General features: G+C 46.3%; 1 protein-coding gene and 1 pseudogene across 2 annotated transcripts; both read right to left on the reverse strand.

Moving 5' to 3' along the window:
• Nucleotides 1–1343: 1343 nt before the first annotated feature.
• LOC109755441 (glucan endo-1,3-beta-D-glucosidase) lies at nt 1344–4576 on the reverse strand. 2 transcript variants are annotated; one of them, XM_040390341.3, is made up of 3 exons: nt 4282–4576; nt 1678–4077; nt 1344–1601 (listed from the first exon to the last, which is right to left on the reverse strand). In XM_040390341.3, the coding sequence occupies exons 2-3, from the start codon at nt 3806–3808 to the stop codon at nt 1459–1461; spliced, it is 2274 nt and encodes a 757-aa protein (XP_040246275.1). In that variant the 5' UTR covers nt 3809–4077; nt 4282–4576; the 3' UTR covers nt 1344–1458. The 2 variants fall into 2 exon arrangements, with proteins under 2 accessions (XP_040246275.1, XP_020169941.1); XM_020314352.4 differs by having other exon boundaries at nt 1344–4077.
• Nucleotides 4577–4959: 383 nt separating this feature from the next.
• Nucleotides 4960–14644, reverse strand: LOC109755442 (RNA-binding motif protein 25-like; annotated as a pseudogene).
• Nucleotides 14645–16126: the final 1482 nt, after the last annotated feature.

Raw genomic sequence — 16126 nt, forward strand, 5'->3', positions numbered from 1 at the left:
GTAGGTTGATCCTTTAAGTTCAAACTTCTGAGCATCTAAAATTGTAAGTAGAGGAACTCTGGATTTCGAAAATAAATTATGAGGTTCAGATTTTGGAATCTGTTTCATGAAATTTATCATCTCCCATAATTCAAAACTTTGCGTGTGATCAGGACATGGTGGCTCTGTTTTTGAGTCGCCGACTAATCGCCGATTAGTCGCCGACTAATCGCCAAGTCGTCGCGGCATGGCTGGCTCGCGCAGGCGACTTGACTCAGGGAGCAAGTCGCGCGACTCGCGTGGCTCGCCGGCGACTTGGGGCGATTAGTCGCACGACTCGCTGGCTCGCGTGGCTTGCTGCTGCTGTATATGTGATCATGTGGGGGCTGGGGAAGGAGGAGGACCGAAGGAAAGAGAGCGCAGGGTGGGCTCTATATGTGCTCTGCTTAGATGTAGTATATGAAAGAGAGTGCAGGGTGGGCTCTATATGTGCTCTGCTTAGATGTAGTATATTTTCTCTGTTGTATATGTGCTCTTCTGCTGCTGTAAGTCTATGTGCTCTGCTGCTCTATGTACTGTTGTGCCATGGCGACTTGGGGCGACTAATCAAGCCAAGTCGCTGACTCAAGCCAGCAAGTCACTAGCCGCAGCCTCGGCGACTTGGCTTGACTCAGCGACTCAAAAACCTTGCATGGTGGCAGCAGCAATGGAAGATGTCAGAGAAGGTAAAGGATGGAGTAAGAAGGAAGGTCGAGGGAGAAGATATCAGCATTTTGCCATGGAATATTCATAATGGCATCTACTCCCTCCATTCCAAATTACTTGTCGTGGTTTTAGTTCAAACAAGTAATTTGGAACGGAGGGAGTAAATGATTTCTCACGTTTTAGAATGGAGCCCACCCTTCTAAGTTTAGTCATCTAAATCAATGGCTTGATTTTATTTATACAATCAACATCCACGGGTAGTAAAATGTACCACAAAAGGCATGGGATTTTGACGATCAATGGAGCTGAAGTGGCATTTATCCAATTAACTCTTTTGAACACATGATTTTTTATCTTCTGTAACCAGCAATGTTGGTACTAACTCCTACCTAACTGTGGTATGCAACAGGAGGCCTTCCCGTTTTACTTTTCGTTTGGAGGAGTATATTCAGTTAAAGTCAGAACATATCAGCAGTGGCTTGTTTTGTTTATCGGTTGCATCGCGTGACCAACAAAACAACAACATATTGTGTGCTGTTGAACAATTATACGTGATATCCCAGTTGTCTGATGTGGAATCAGTCTATTATACCTGCGGCAACAGGGTAAACATAGATTGCACACAGCAGTAAACTGAAACTTTTGAACACAATGTAACCTCCTGATGAATTGACTGACACCAACTTGATTTATTCAAATATAAGAAGAGCACTATAACATCGTGAATTTGTGATGTACTGATGTTTAAAGTACAATGAACAACCACTCTGTATCTTACACCGAACCAGCAACACTCACAATCTGAAACCCGGGCATTTTCACTTGCAGGTACACATGACATACCTGCAGAGCATTCCACCTCCCCAGCAACTTGTACTCAGCGCCATCAATGGCCGTACTGGCGGTACCAGCAGCACCTGCCGGATCCGACAACTGTGTTGTCAACATTGCCGCGGCTATGGAGCCACCACAGAAGGTTTGTCAGTGTGTTACCGTCGTCGTGTGATGCCAGTGCCCTGGTCTTGGCCAATGCCGACTCCTTGTCGTAGACCCCCTCCAGCGCGTACACGAAGCCCTTCCACCCTTCTCCGACACCGTCCCTCGCCAAGGCCGGCGTGGTCCAGCTCACCAGGTCCTTGACGAACCCGGCGTCCGGGAAGAGGGCCTCGCTGATCGGCAGGAGCGGCAGAAGCTGGATCCCCAGCCTGCATTCCTTCCACTCCGGTGGCGCGAACCAGAGCCCACTGTCCCTCTTGTTCGCCCACAGGACGCCGACAACGCGGTTGTTGCTGCTGAAGTCATCCTCGTAGATCCCTTCCCCTTCCCGGACATGCCACCATGTCTGCGCTGCCAGCATCTCAAACGCGGTAAGCGTCGCGCCGACAGAGACGAGGTGTGTGTCCCCATAGCTCAGTCCAAGGAGCGCAGCAGAGTAGTAAGCGTTAACAGCCTCGCTCGTGCTCTCCTGGTTGCGCCCATCGCCAAACTCCGTCAGTCCTCCGGCCCAGGAATGCAGCTTCCAGAGATCGAAAGTCCTCAGCCTGGTGTAGCTCGCACCGCACTTGCGGGACAATGTCATGAAATCGGCAACCATGGAGTAGGCCTGAGACATGAACTTCCTTCCCCAGGATGGATCGATCTTGGCAAGCACAGCAATGGCATACAGGAAGTAGCCCAAATGGTAGTGGTGATCGTTGTAGATCCCGAAGCCAAAGTCTGCGCCGGAGTCCTGCAGCCCCTGCTTGGTGACAAGGCCGCCCCATTTGGGATCATACAGGAAACCATTCCCCTGGAAGCTGCCGTCCAGCCACGGCGTGACGGTGGCCTTCAAGAACCGATGCACCGCGGGGATGACGTCGGGGCACCCGACCTCCTCGGCGATCAGCGCCAGCCTCGCCGCCCTGGCAATGGCCTTGCCGTAGAAGTAGGAGGAGGTGGTCGTGATGGGGCTGGAAGCAAGGCTGTCAACGTCCTTGCGCAGCGCGGCCACGACCTCGTCGACACCGTCGTCGTTGACGCCCCGGGTGGAATGCCATGTTGGGGACAACGGGTCGGTCTTGAGAACCCAGGAGTCTCCGACGACGCCGACAAGGTCCCCGTCAATGCTCCGGTACTTGAAGTCGTCGAGCACCCGAACAGAGCAGTCCTCGGAGAGCAGCCGGAGGTGGAGCGGGTTGGCGAGCATGAGCAGATCCCCCCACCCCTGCTTGCGCCATGTGTAGTCGATGCAGAAGGGCCTGTTCAGCGCCGCCTCCCCGGCCGTCGGGTAGCAGCGGCTGTACTGGTCGAGGACCGTCTCCATGGCGGCGTCCGGCAGGTAGGCGATCCGGATGACGCCGGAGAACCCCGGCGCCGCGAGCTGCGTGACGCTGAACTGAGACAGGCCGATCGGCGCGGAGGCGTAGAGGAGGAAGGTCTGGCCGCTGTTCATCCGGAGGCGCCACTTGGTGCGCGCGTCGTCGCAGGGCGCGGCCTCGAGGAAGGCGTGGACGGAGGCGACGGAGACGTCGACGGGGCCGGCGGCCTCGGCGGTGGCGACGGTGACGAAGGGGCAGCCGCGGACGAGGAAGGCGCGGAGCGACGGGGAGAAGTCGAGGGTGACGGAGAGGTCGTCGAAGGCGACGACGCGGTGCGGCTGGGCGGCGGCGGCGGCGTCGGACGGGGACGAGACGGTGAGGTCGGCGGCGAAGGTCTGGATGTCGAAGGTCGGGGAGTGGCTGCGCGCCGGGTAACAGACGGTGAGGCCGGCCGCGGCGGAGCGGACGGAGTAGGGGTGGATGTACTCGGGCTGGTCGCCGTTCTTGAGCGTGAAGTTCTGGAAGAAGCAGTTGGTGGGGAGCGGCGCGGAGAGGAGGCCCGGCGCGAAGAAGCGGGCCGGGTCGGGCAGCACCGTGGACGCCGCCTGCGGGAAGACGTGGCCGCCCGGGGCCGGCGGCGCGGGGCGGCGCCCGTGCGGCGGCATGGCGGGCTGCGGCGGGGGCGGGATAGGGTGAGAGGAATGCGGCGGCGGTGGGGGAGGTGGTGGAGGCGGCGGGGTGGGCTTGGGCTTGGCGAGGTTGAAAGGGGGTTTGGAGGCGACGAGGCGGGAGAAGGTGTGGCCCAGCTTCTTCTTCCACCTCCGCATCGCCGAGTCCGTCCTCCTTTTATATACAGATCTCGACTTTGGCTTGATCTGATCCGTCGAATGAAATGGTTTCAGGGGTATTTTCCAGGCTGTTTTTTTTTTGTGAAACTAAATTTTTTCGGGGGTTTTGACCGGGCTGGTGTGGACACAAATTAGGTTTTTTTTTTCCTCATTTCATTTTTTTTGTGCATAGAAGAAGACTTTAGGTTGGGCTCTGGCGTCTCGTGTCTGGCGTCCGGAGCGCGTCCGTCCGGCGTCCACGTCCCTTCCTGCGCGTAGACAAACATGAACGTGAGATTGACCCGACACCGACCGCGGTGGGATGATTAACGGCCAAGGCATGCATAGGAAGAAGAAGAAAACGCGGCATGAACATGGGGCAGATATTGCAAGGAAAGAAAGATATTTCCTTAACCAATTGGCATTGCTTCTCCAAAACGCCAAAAACAACACACCTAAATGCACGTACGTACCTTGTTATTATCCGAACCTGGACGCCCACCTACTTTGACATGAGATGGTTTGATTTGACGACGGGCTCACTAGATGGAAGTTTATGTGATGATGGAGTAGTTGCGTTTCCGCACATGAATAAATCCCCAAGTGTGCTATGCTATTATTATCAGCCTCGCAACTTGCAAGGATTGGCACGGGGCAGGTGATTGATTGAGTTGAGTTGTGTTGAGGAGCGCGAGAAGCAAGCATTTGTCCCACCCGGCTAGCAACCCGCCGGGAAGGTTCACCGCATCACCGAAACGTGTTTCCTTCCGGAGAGAGAAGCTTGGGAGAGCAAGGAACCAAATGAATCATGGCGATGGCCCCCTCCCCTCGGCATCGCTTCTTCTTGCTTGCAAAGCCAAGCCAGGCCAGGGCCGTTGGTGTTCGTTACTTCCTCGTTGCAACTTGACAAAAGCTTGTCTTGGTTGGACGCGACAGCAAGGAACACGTAAACTGCATCGTGTCGAGCGGAGCAAGATCAATGGTGGGGTTGCTCCATCCTATCTTCACAGGGAAAGAAAGAAAGAAAGAGATGTGTTCCTGTAGTAGTTGTCATCAGGAAACCCAGACCTATCTAGCAAGCAAAGTAACCTAAAACCATCCTAGAAATGACATGACGTGCATTCCTAACGTGACACACACGAGCCGTGATATACTGCAGATCGGTGTCGCCATCATGGAGTTGTCCAACCAAACATGGACCCAGAGCACCAACCCTCACATGACCAGAGTTGTGCTTTTATGGAAGCCTCCCTTCGTTTTACACGACTATTACCATCAACTCCCCCCACATGGGAGAAAACACGCTCAAAGATAAGATACGAAAACCTGGCACCGCCAATATGCTTTGTGCTACTGTCAGCATGGCAAGTCTCCATACATTGACCGGGTTAATTAGAAGTCCAAGATAGCGTCAAAAGTTCAACGGAACAAACTTAGACAAATTTTGAAGACAGCCAAGAGCAGGAGCGCAAACATTGCCCAAACCGACTGCTCGACTGCAACATGTACAGATCAGCCGCTGCGGCAGCTCAGAGGAGCAAACTTCTTCCAATCTACCCACCACCTTGAGCAGCGGCGCACTGTGACAGGATACACAGCATCAGTAATTCAACCATGTATGTATTTGAACAACACAAAGGACATTTGACACAAAGGATACTATTATTGAAAGCTTGGATCTGAGGGAGATAGAGCTTTCTGGTAGAAAGTTTACCTGGGCTAACTCTTTGCCCAACCCGACTTACGAAAAGCTTGATCGCGTTCTTGCGAGTGTGGAGTGGGAACAGAAGTTCCCGCTTGTGACGGTTCAAGCTCTTTCACGGGGTTTTTCCGATCATACACCCCTGTTCGTTGACTCGGGGGAGCCGAACCACGTGGGAAACAAAAACTCCTTTTCTTTTGAGATGGCCTGGTTCGAACGTGAAGGATTCCTAGACCTCATCGCTAGGGAATGGGCGAAGGGTGTTGGAGGTAGGACCGCGGTTGAGCGTTGGCAAAATAAGATTAGGAGTTTGAGAAGCTTCTTACGGGGTTGGGCTAAGCACCTCAGTGGGGTGTATAAGATTGAGAAGGACAGGCTCCTCTCTCTTATACAGAATCTGGACGTTAAGGCAGAATCCACGATTTTGATGCCTGCTGAGCTCCAGGTTAAAACTGAAGCAGAGAAGAGGTTGAAAGAACTTCTCCGCGAAGAAGAGTTGAAGTGGGCTTTGCGAGCTAAGGTTCGCAAAGTGGTCCAAGGGGACGCGAATGCTCAATTCTTTCATCTGATTGCTAATGGTAAGCACAGAAAGAAGAGAATATTCCAACTTGAACAAGATGAGGGCACTATTGTAGGACAGGACAACCTAAAAACATATATAACCGAGTATTATAGGCAGTTATTTGGACCTCCGGAGGATAATTGTGTATCTCTCGATGAGTCCAGAACTGAGGATGTGCCTCAACTTTCGACTGCTGATAATGATATTCTGGTTGCCCCGTTTTTGGAGAAGGAGGTGTTTGATGCTATAGCACAGTTGAAAATAATAAGGCTCCCGGACCGGATGGATTTCCGGTGGAGTTCTACAAGAAGTGCTGGCATATTATTAAGGGGGATTTGCTACCTATGTTTCATGATCTGTTCTCTGGACAGCTTCAATTATTTCACTTGAATTTTGGAACTATCACACTGCTTCCTAAGAAGACGGATGCTGTGAGAATTGAGCAGTTCAGGCCAATCTGCCTTCTCAATGTTAGTTTTAAAATATTCACCAAGGTCGGGACTAATAGGCTCACACAGATTGCGTATTCTGTGGTGCAGCACTCCCAAACTGCTTTCATGCCGGACAGAAACATCCTTGAAGGGGTGGTCGTCCTTCATGAAACGCTCCATGAAATCCATTCCAAGAAGTTAGATGGTGTCATTTTTAAGGTGGATTTCGAGAAAGCGTACGATAAGGTCAAATGGCCATTTCTCCAACAGGCATTGCGTATGAAAGGTTTTGATGAAGCCTGGCGACGCCAGGTCGAATCATTTACGCAAAAAGGGAGTGTGGGAATTAAAGTGAATGACGATATTGGTCATTACTTCCAGACACATAAAGGCCTAAGACAAGGAGATCCGATGTCCCCTATCCTGTTTAACATTGTGGTTGATATGTTAGCCATCTTGATAGGAAGGGCTAAGGAGAATGGTCAAGTGGGTGGCTTGGTACCTCATCTGGTTGATGGAGGTGTATCCATCCTTCAGTACGCTGATGATACAATCATCTTTATGGAGCATGACCTGGCCAAGGCGAGAAATATGAAGCTGGTGTTATGCCTTTTCGAACAATTGACCGGGTTAAAGATTAACTTTCATAAGAGCGAGCTGTTCTGCTTTGGTAGAGCCAAAGACGAACAGGAGGCTTATAGGCAATTGTTTGGGTGCGACTTGGGGGATTTACCTTTCTCTTACCTAGGTATTCCAATCCACCATCAAAAGCTGACCAATAGAGAATGGAAGTGCATCGAAGACCGGTTTGAGAAGAAACTGAGTTGCTGGAAGGGCAAGCTCATGTCATATGGAGGCCGATTAATTTTGATTAATTCGGTGCTCACGAGTATGCCTATGTTTCTCTTATCATTCTTTCAAGTCCCAGTTGGTGTTAGGAAAAGACTGGACTTCTATCGATCGCGTTTCTTTTGGCAGGGTGATGAGCTAAAAAGAAAGTACAGACTTGCAAAATGGGATATCATCTGTAGACCGAAAGATCAAGGGGGTCTTGGTATTGAGAATCTTGAAGTTAAGAACAGGTGCCTTCTTAGCAAGTGGCTGTGGAAGCTTTCTTTTGAGACTGATGCTATGTGGGCCTAGATCCTTCGCAGCAAGTACCTACAGACCAAATCCTTGTCCCAAGTCACAGTAAGGCCAACTGACTCGCCTTTCTGGAGAGGCCTGATGAAAGTCAAACAATCTATGTTTAATAGGACAAAGGTCGTTATTGGAAACGGCACTAGTACAAGATTCTGGGAGGATACTTGGCTTGGCGAGACACCCTTGGCCATTCAATATCCGTCTTTATATCGCATTGTTCAACGGCGTGAGGTATTCGTTGCTACGGTGTTTCAATCCATCCCCCTTAATATTCAGTTCAGACGGTCATTAGTGGGCAATCGTTGGGAAGATTGGCTCCGTCTAGTTCGGAGACTAATGGATGTCCATCTTTCTCAACAACCCGATGAATTACGCTGGAGACTGACTAAGTCTGGAGTATTCACGGTGAAATCAATGTATATTAATGTTATTAATTCGAGCTCCATTCCTACCTCCAAGCATGTTTGGACTGTCAAAGTCCCTTTGAAAATAAAAGTGTTTATGTGGTTTGTCCATAAACAGGTTATTTTAACCAAGGATAACTTGATTAAGCGTAATTGGACAGGACCTACGAGGTGTAGCTTCTGTGATCGGGACGAGACGATCAAACATCTCTTTTTTGATTGCCCATTGGCCAGAGTACTTTGGCGGACGGTCCACATTGCTTTTAACATTACTCCACCGAATTCTGTCACTACGTTATTTGGGACATGGCTCACTGGGATTGAGCCTGAATTAGCGAGACATATTCGTGTTGGAGTTTGCGCTTTGTTGTGGACTATCTGGACTTGCAGAAATGATTTGGTTTTGAACAGAATATCACGTATTCACTTTTTGCAGGTTATTTTCCGAGCCACGGCCGTGATCCGTTCATGGTCGCTACTCACTCCGATGGAGGCCAGGGAGCATTTGGTTACTGGATCTATCCGCTGGGAGATGGTAGCTCGGGATATCTTCAACCGGTTTGGATGGCGGTCATGTAATAGGATAGGCAATTAGTTTACCTATCTATCTTTAGCCAGCCGGTTGTGGCGTCTTATCATGGCTAGTCTGTGTGCCCAGCCTCTTTAGCTCTGTGTGGGCTGTCTTTTTATTTTTTTTCAGTCGGAGACTTTGGACCTTGTTGGAACCTTTTATTTCGTTAATAAGATGGCCGTATGCATCATTCTGATGCAGAGGCCGGGGAGATCCCCTTTTCGAAGAAAAAAAAATTTGACTCGGAAGTACAGTACTACTTTAATCATGTCAACGGCAGTAGCCTAAAACTGGAAAACGTTACAAGACAATCGACACGGATTCACGTGCGTTTACCAGATGAAGTTTCTTTTTTTTAAGAGAAGAGCAAACCTGGCATGGCCTCGTTCCTTCTAGTTCTGTTTCGACTCTCTTGATTTCAAATATCAATTTCCTCCACATCAAGACGACAAACCTCTCCGTGTCATCATCCAACAGAGATAAAAAGAGCTCCACCATTCTGGGTGCACTCACATGTTCTTTCATGGTTTTGACGACATAGTCCACAAACTCTGGCAACTCCGCGTCGAAAATTTCCGTGAACTTCCTTGTAATCCAAGGCCTCATTCTCTCATGCAATCCATGCTGCAGGAAGACAAACTTATTTCATGTCATAATACTGAATGAGCTGGAGTTAAACATGCTCCACAAACACAACGAATTGTCCGGTTCCACATACACAAAACACTTTTTTTCAAGTACTGAACTGAAAATGGAGAAGGTGGATAATGCTGTTTCACCTCTTCATAAATTGCCCAATTGATATCATGGGAAAATAGCTCTTCCTTCGTCTTAGGGACAGTAGCAAGCAACTGTTTTAGGTCTTCCTTCTCCTTAGGGACAGTATCAACCAACTGTTTTGCATCCAAAGTTTTATTTTCCCCTGACTTGGATGTAGCTTGCAATTCATAACCCACTTTCTTTCCCGCATTGCTGATCTGTTCATATGAGAGTAGGCCTGGTGCAAACACAATACGCCTCTCTTTGCCGTTGCTCTTATGAAACCCATCTACTGTCCAATGAAGCAAAAACAAATCCAAGTTCAAGATAACTAGAATATGGTGAAGATATTGTAAATTAACGAGCAAAAAAAAAACACTCACTTTCCCTGTGCTGACTTTTCATCTCATGTTCAACTGTAGGTTCATACTCCATAGGGGCATACATTGTTGATGCCCCATCAATTTGCAGAGAGGACTTTCCAGCTGCAGTCACTTCTCTATCTTTCCAACATTGCAAACCCACAGCTATCATTTCCCTTAAATGGTCCTCTTTTTCGCATTGTCTCCTGATTTTCCTCTCCTCTAGCGCAATACTTCTGGAATCGACGTCGCTATTCTCGTCAACAACTTCATCGTCAAGAGGGAAACAGCCCGGATCACCAGCTAAGGCCCCTAAATGACCACTCAGTGATAAAAGAGGACTGGCAGACACCTGAACTGGCGGAATTGGTGAACCTGGACATTTACTCTTCATTCTTTCTTCAACCATACTGTGTATCTTTTGCATTGCATCCTTATCAGCTTCATTGGCCTTCTCTTCTGTAGTGAAGATGCATGGCTGCATTGACATTAAGCTGTATAAACCAAAAGATAAGCATATATGAGAGCAAAATAAATATTTCACTAGGAAAAAACCATTGCAAATGAAAGCTTGACAAAGAATTAAAAAAAATGCTCAGGGAAATTTGCAAATGAAGCAAAAGGCAAAAGGGAAATGAAAAGGCTTTTTTTTCAAATGCATGTTCTCCTAGGCCATTAGGTTCAGCCATTAACAAATGGAACATTATTCTAACAGTGTCAATTCTTCATAAAAAAAGAAGTGCATAGAAGTCATAATGAAAACTGCAAGGTCACAGTTGATTTTGACGCATAACATTAAAGGTAAGCAATTTTACAAGGATAACTTTCCTTTTATGGACAACTCGCTGTAATCAATAATTCAGAAATACCAAGATAGTTTCTCGAATATTATCAGAACTTTGAGTGTATTATATGATTTACACAACAATTATTTTAGTAAACACTGTACCGCATCAATTTGCAAAGAAGACTTTCTAGCTGCAGTCACTTCTCTCTCTTTCCAACCTAGCAAACCAACAGCTTTACTTTTCCCTAAATGTTTCTCTTTTTCACATTGTCTCGTGATTTCTCTCTCCTCCAGTGCACTACTCCTTGTATCACCATCTTCCTTCTCATCAACAATACTGGCACTGGCAGACACCTGAACTGGCGGAATTGGTGAACCTGGAAGTTTACTCTTCAATCTCTCTATAATCATACTGCGTATCTTTTGAATAGCATCCTTATCAGCTTCACTGGCCTTCTCTTCTATAGTTCTATCTCCATGTCTCTGAAGGTAATCTCTGGTGGATTGATTGACATTAAGCTAATTTCAACAAAACAAAGCAAGCATAGATAAGACAAATAAGCACTTCACTAGATTGAGAACCCGAGTGGGCAAAACATTACAAATGAAAGCTTGACAAAGAATGAAAAAAAGGAAATGCTGAAGCAAACTTGCAAAGAAAATGAAATTAAGCATTCCACTAGATTGAGAACCCGGGGGGGGGGGGGGGGGGGGGGGGTGACATAACAGATAAGCTTCGCAAAGAATGAAAAAAAAACATTGTTCATATTGCTAACAAAAAAATCGGAAAAAGTAAAAGGAATTCTTGAAATGCATGTTCTCCTATGTTATTGGCTTCATGCAAGATCAGAGTTGCTTCTGAAGCATGATGATAGCATTGAAAGTAAGCAATTTACAATAGTGGGATTATTCCCAGGCTCCCAGCTGCCAAATGGATACCTAAACAAGGTTAACTTTCTTGCATAGATAAATTGCTGCATTTAATCACTCAGAATTACCAAAATGGTTTCTCAAATATTATCAGGAACTTCAAATATTATTATGTTCTACACTGCGATTTTTATAACAAAAAAACTACTCCCTCTGTAAAGAAATATAAGAGCGTTTAGATCACTACTTTAGTGATCTCAACGCTCTTATATTTCTTTACGGAGGGAGTACTACAGAAGAATGGGGATCATTATCAGTTCCAATTCAATCCTACTTTTGTAACACACACAAATATACATATATGACTCCCAATACTTAAGGGGAGACTGCAAGGATTCATCCATCCTTCACTTTTAATTATTTAAAGAAAATTTGATGCCAGTGCCACTACTTTCAAAGCCAATCCACTTTTACGTTAATTACCTGACTGTCGCTCTTCCATTAGGGCCATTTATGCATACATTCCTCCCTCCGTCCGTTTCACAGTTACTGCGGCATAAAATCACCCCCAAAAAAATAGGCCCCGCATGGCGGAAGCGTCTCACTGCTCATTGTCGCGCAAGGTCTGTCATCATTTCTGCCTCTAGAAAGGCGCGATAACCCCAAGCTACGTAAAATAACAGAAATACCTCTAGATCTTACATGGCAGAATCCTCTCTACTCACTGCCGCATGGGCCCACCTGTTAGCCCTTCATCTGCCTCTAGAAAGGCGCACCCCCAAGACATGTAAACTAACGAAAATACCACTAGGACCCACATGATGAAATTCTCTCTCCATGCGCTGCCAGGTCTACCTGTCAGACCTTCTGCCTATAGAGAGGCGCACCAAGCCACCTCTCCACCAATCCCCCCAAATCGCCCGAGCCACCATGTATGTAGGCCTATTATCTCCAATTCAATTTTTTGCATGTCTACTAGTATTAGCAAGATACTTTTCAAAATGTTGTAGTCGACAATCCAACAAAATGAGGTATGTCATGTACTAAAAATTCATAATATATATGTCCACTCTGAAAATAACATCTCTAACTAGGGTACCACTTTTCTAGGAAACAGTACATCTTAGTCTACATTTATTAATATACATAAGTTGCAAGCATAAATGACGTGCAGCCCAGTACATACCACCAGTTCTTGGCCATCAACACTCAGTTTGTTGAGCAACCGCCTTGCACGAAGACTGCTTTCAGCAGACTCAAACTCACAAAAGCCAAATGCAGTAGGAGTTCCATCTATGGGATTTGTGACTGGCTTCCAACTTTTTACAGGTCCACAGACCTGTAGCAAAAAAGAGGCACATACACACTATTATCTACACCCTCAACCCAAAGAAGATGTGATTTAATGCCTCACAACCTTTCCTTGTAAACACTCCAATAAACTACCTTGTATTCATAATAAATATCCTATAATCTGCTTCACCAGAAGACAATAGGTTTAACAAGATCAGTTTGAACAACAACTTAATTCTAGTTATACGGTATTAAGAGATCATTTTACAAACAGAGGTATACTATAAGTTCATAAGAAGCAAAAATAACAATACCTGGAGAAGAGAAAGAATAAAATCCTTGTCCACTGTTGACGCTATCTTGCCTATGTATACATTAAATTGTGGTATATCTGCTGGAGCAACAGGTGGGACAGGTGGGACAGGTGGTCTGGCCGCAGCCACAGGATCAGAAACGCCATGAATTACCGCTGGTCGTTGATGCGAGGTAACACCAGGAGGATACATGAGGCTTTGAGGTGAGCCTGGAGGCCCTGGACGGATAGGATACTGTGTAAAATACCTCGGATCTACTGCAGACAAAAGAAAAAACAAATTTTCCTTTTGCGATATTAGTAACTCTTCAGTAATCCAAACACATGATGCATAATCTATCCTTACAAATAAATCAACTTAACAACAAACAAAAACAGAATAAGTTATCCACAAGTCATAATAGCCTGAGAAAAGGCATTATAGTGCTCGGATCAAGCAGATGAGTAAAACAAAGCTGGTCATTGCTCTCAGCATCCCTTTGAGCAGAACAATGCAATGGAAGGTTTATTTGCGAAAAATAAGGGAGATGTACATAAATGCAGATTGTAATACTTCAACCAGAATAAAAATTCATGTAAACATCTTGCTATTAATCCAAATAATTAGCCTGACATATCGGCGGTTTTATGCAAATCTGGAGGCAGACGTATATGGACATCCAAATCTGAACCTAATCAAACACAATAGGTTTGTAGCAATCATTTGCAGAACTCTCAGAGATCGTACCATAATCAATGCAGTGAACTACAGACTATGAATGCTTGACAGAATGTGTTGCTATCAATAGCTTCTTATTATAATGGGTGAGATGACTTCAACATAGAAATGGAAATGATACAGCCAACATTTCAGAAATGTTAACTTGGAAGTTTGCAACTTTCCACTGTGGGGTGATGTACATATTTAAAAAAAAAACTAATTGAAGCAGCAAAATAAACCACGGCATGAACTCAAATGGTGTAAGAAAAAAAAACCTCAAATGGTGCACATTGTGTTTTTAGTGTAACAGGACAGCCAATAAGCATTACCAAACACACCAAGGTCGTGGAAGCAAACCAAAAGACACCAAAGGTCGTGTAAGATCACTAGATCTTCTGAAACAAACATGAGGCTCGCCTTTCTTGTAGGGCAGTGCATCAAGACACAATCATTACTGTTACAGAAAAGCAGTCAGTCGAAAGTATACGCCGTCACCTCTTAGTTACACTGATAATCCACCATAATTCCAAAAGATAAGCGACCGGCAATTCGCATTGCGGTAAACAGCTTACCGAATGGGGGGAAGGGGGTGCTTGGGTACGGACCCAGTACACCCAGCGGCCATGGCGGAGGCAGGTATACGCTAGGCCCGCGGAAAGCGGCCGGCGGCATGACGGGCGGGAATGCTGGGGGCCGCCACGTGTGGTAGAATGGCGCCGGGTACGGCGCCGACGGCGGAGCGCCGAGGGTTTGGTAGGGGCCCGCGAACGGGATCGGGATGGGGTTGAGCTTGGGTTGGGAGGCGGCATTGCCGCTGGGTTGGGCGATGGAGGCGGCGTTGGGTTGGACGGTCGAGGCGGCGTCGTGTGGGCGCGACATGGCAACCACGGCGGGGAGGAAGCTCCGAAGCTGCGACTGCGAGGCAGCGGGCAAAGGGGGATGGCAATGGGTACCATTAACCATGTACGCGGGTAAAAACCTTATTAGGATATGGGTATGGGACAAAACATTACCCATGGATATATAAATAGACAAATCTCAAACTCATCGGATAAAACGGGTATGAGTATAGGATTACATAACCCATACCCGCATACCATGGACTTTATTGTGAGTTGGTCAACTTATTGTGAGTTTGTCAACTTAAAATGTATGACTATATGTTACTGTTTATGACTACATGTTTATGTTTTGAAGTGTTGTTTACAAGAAAGTGTTGATTTTTATAGAATGTGTTGTTGTTTGTAAGTACGTACTAATGTTATTGTTTATAAATTATGATTATATTGTTTCTATAATTATGTGATGCTCAAATTAATGTTATTCAAATGTGGGTATTTTTACCCACGGGTGTCCATTTACCCTGTCGGGTGACGGATAAGGGGAAAAATTATACCCACTAGCGGGTATGGGTACGGGTGATGGGTAAGATCAAATGGGATAGGTAAGGGTATGGGGTAGCTCTACCCGTACCCAAACCTTGCGGGTGCCATCCTGAGCAAAGGCGAGGTTATTTTACTCCATTCATTTCTTTTAATAACTCAGCAGGTTTTGGGTTAAGTCAAACTACATCAACTTTGACTAAAATTATACTAGAAAACTATCAACACTCATAATGTCAAGTCAATGTTATTAGAAGCATCATGAAATTAACTTTTATATTGTACTAGATGTTGATATTTTTAACTATAATTTTGGTCAAACTTTATGAAGTTTGACTGAAGACAAATCGTATACGCAAAATAAAAGGAAACATATGGAATATTGGTAGGGAAATCTAAGGGGCAGCTTTGATTCTCAAAATACATGAAAAACAGGATTATGAAAAAAAACATTCTACTCGTGGTTTAAGTGGGTGAAAAAATTCCTCTAAAATGTAGTGCAAACAAATGCTAAGGAATAAATCCCAAGGATTCTAATTCTATGAACCAAAGGACCAACATAGGAAAATTTCAGGACCCAAATCCTCCAAAATCCTATAAATTTATTTGAATCAAAGGAGCCTGACCTCTCTAGGACCTAGGGATTTTCTCTTCAGAGAGACTAACGGCGGCTAGACAACTACATGTCGATTCAGAGGGGCCAAATGATGGTCGGAGGGAGAGGGAGGAGCCAGTGCAAACAGATCTGAAGAGGATATATGGAGAGTAAGGAAGGCGGAGAGCACGAGGAGAAACAAAGCTGCGATACAACCATTTAGGTTACTCATGTACCTTTTCACGATCTATTTCACTAACCTCTTTCACCTCTCGGCCCTCTACTACCAACATTATACCTTAGCCCGGCCTTGTGGCCGTCGCCTTTGCTACATCCGGAGGGCTGGTAGCTCTATTGGTCGCCCATGCCGTCGTCGATGTCCCCGTTTGAAACTTATTGTTACCCTAGATCCGTATGAATAAGTATGGGTAAGAGGATTTGAGA

The sequence above is a fragment of the Aegilops tauschii genome, chromosome 5 (genome assembly GCF_002575655.3).
Source record: "Aegilops tauschii subsp. strangulata cultivar AL8/78 chromosome 5, Aet v6.0, whole genome shotgun sequence".
Lineage (NCBI taxonomy): Eukaryota > Viridiplantae > Streptophyta > Magnoliopsida > Poales > Poaceae > Aegilops > Aegilops tauschii.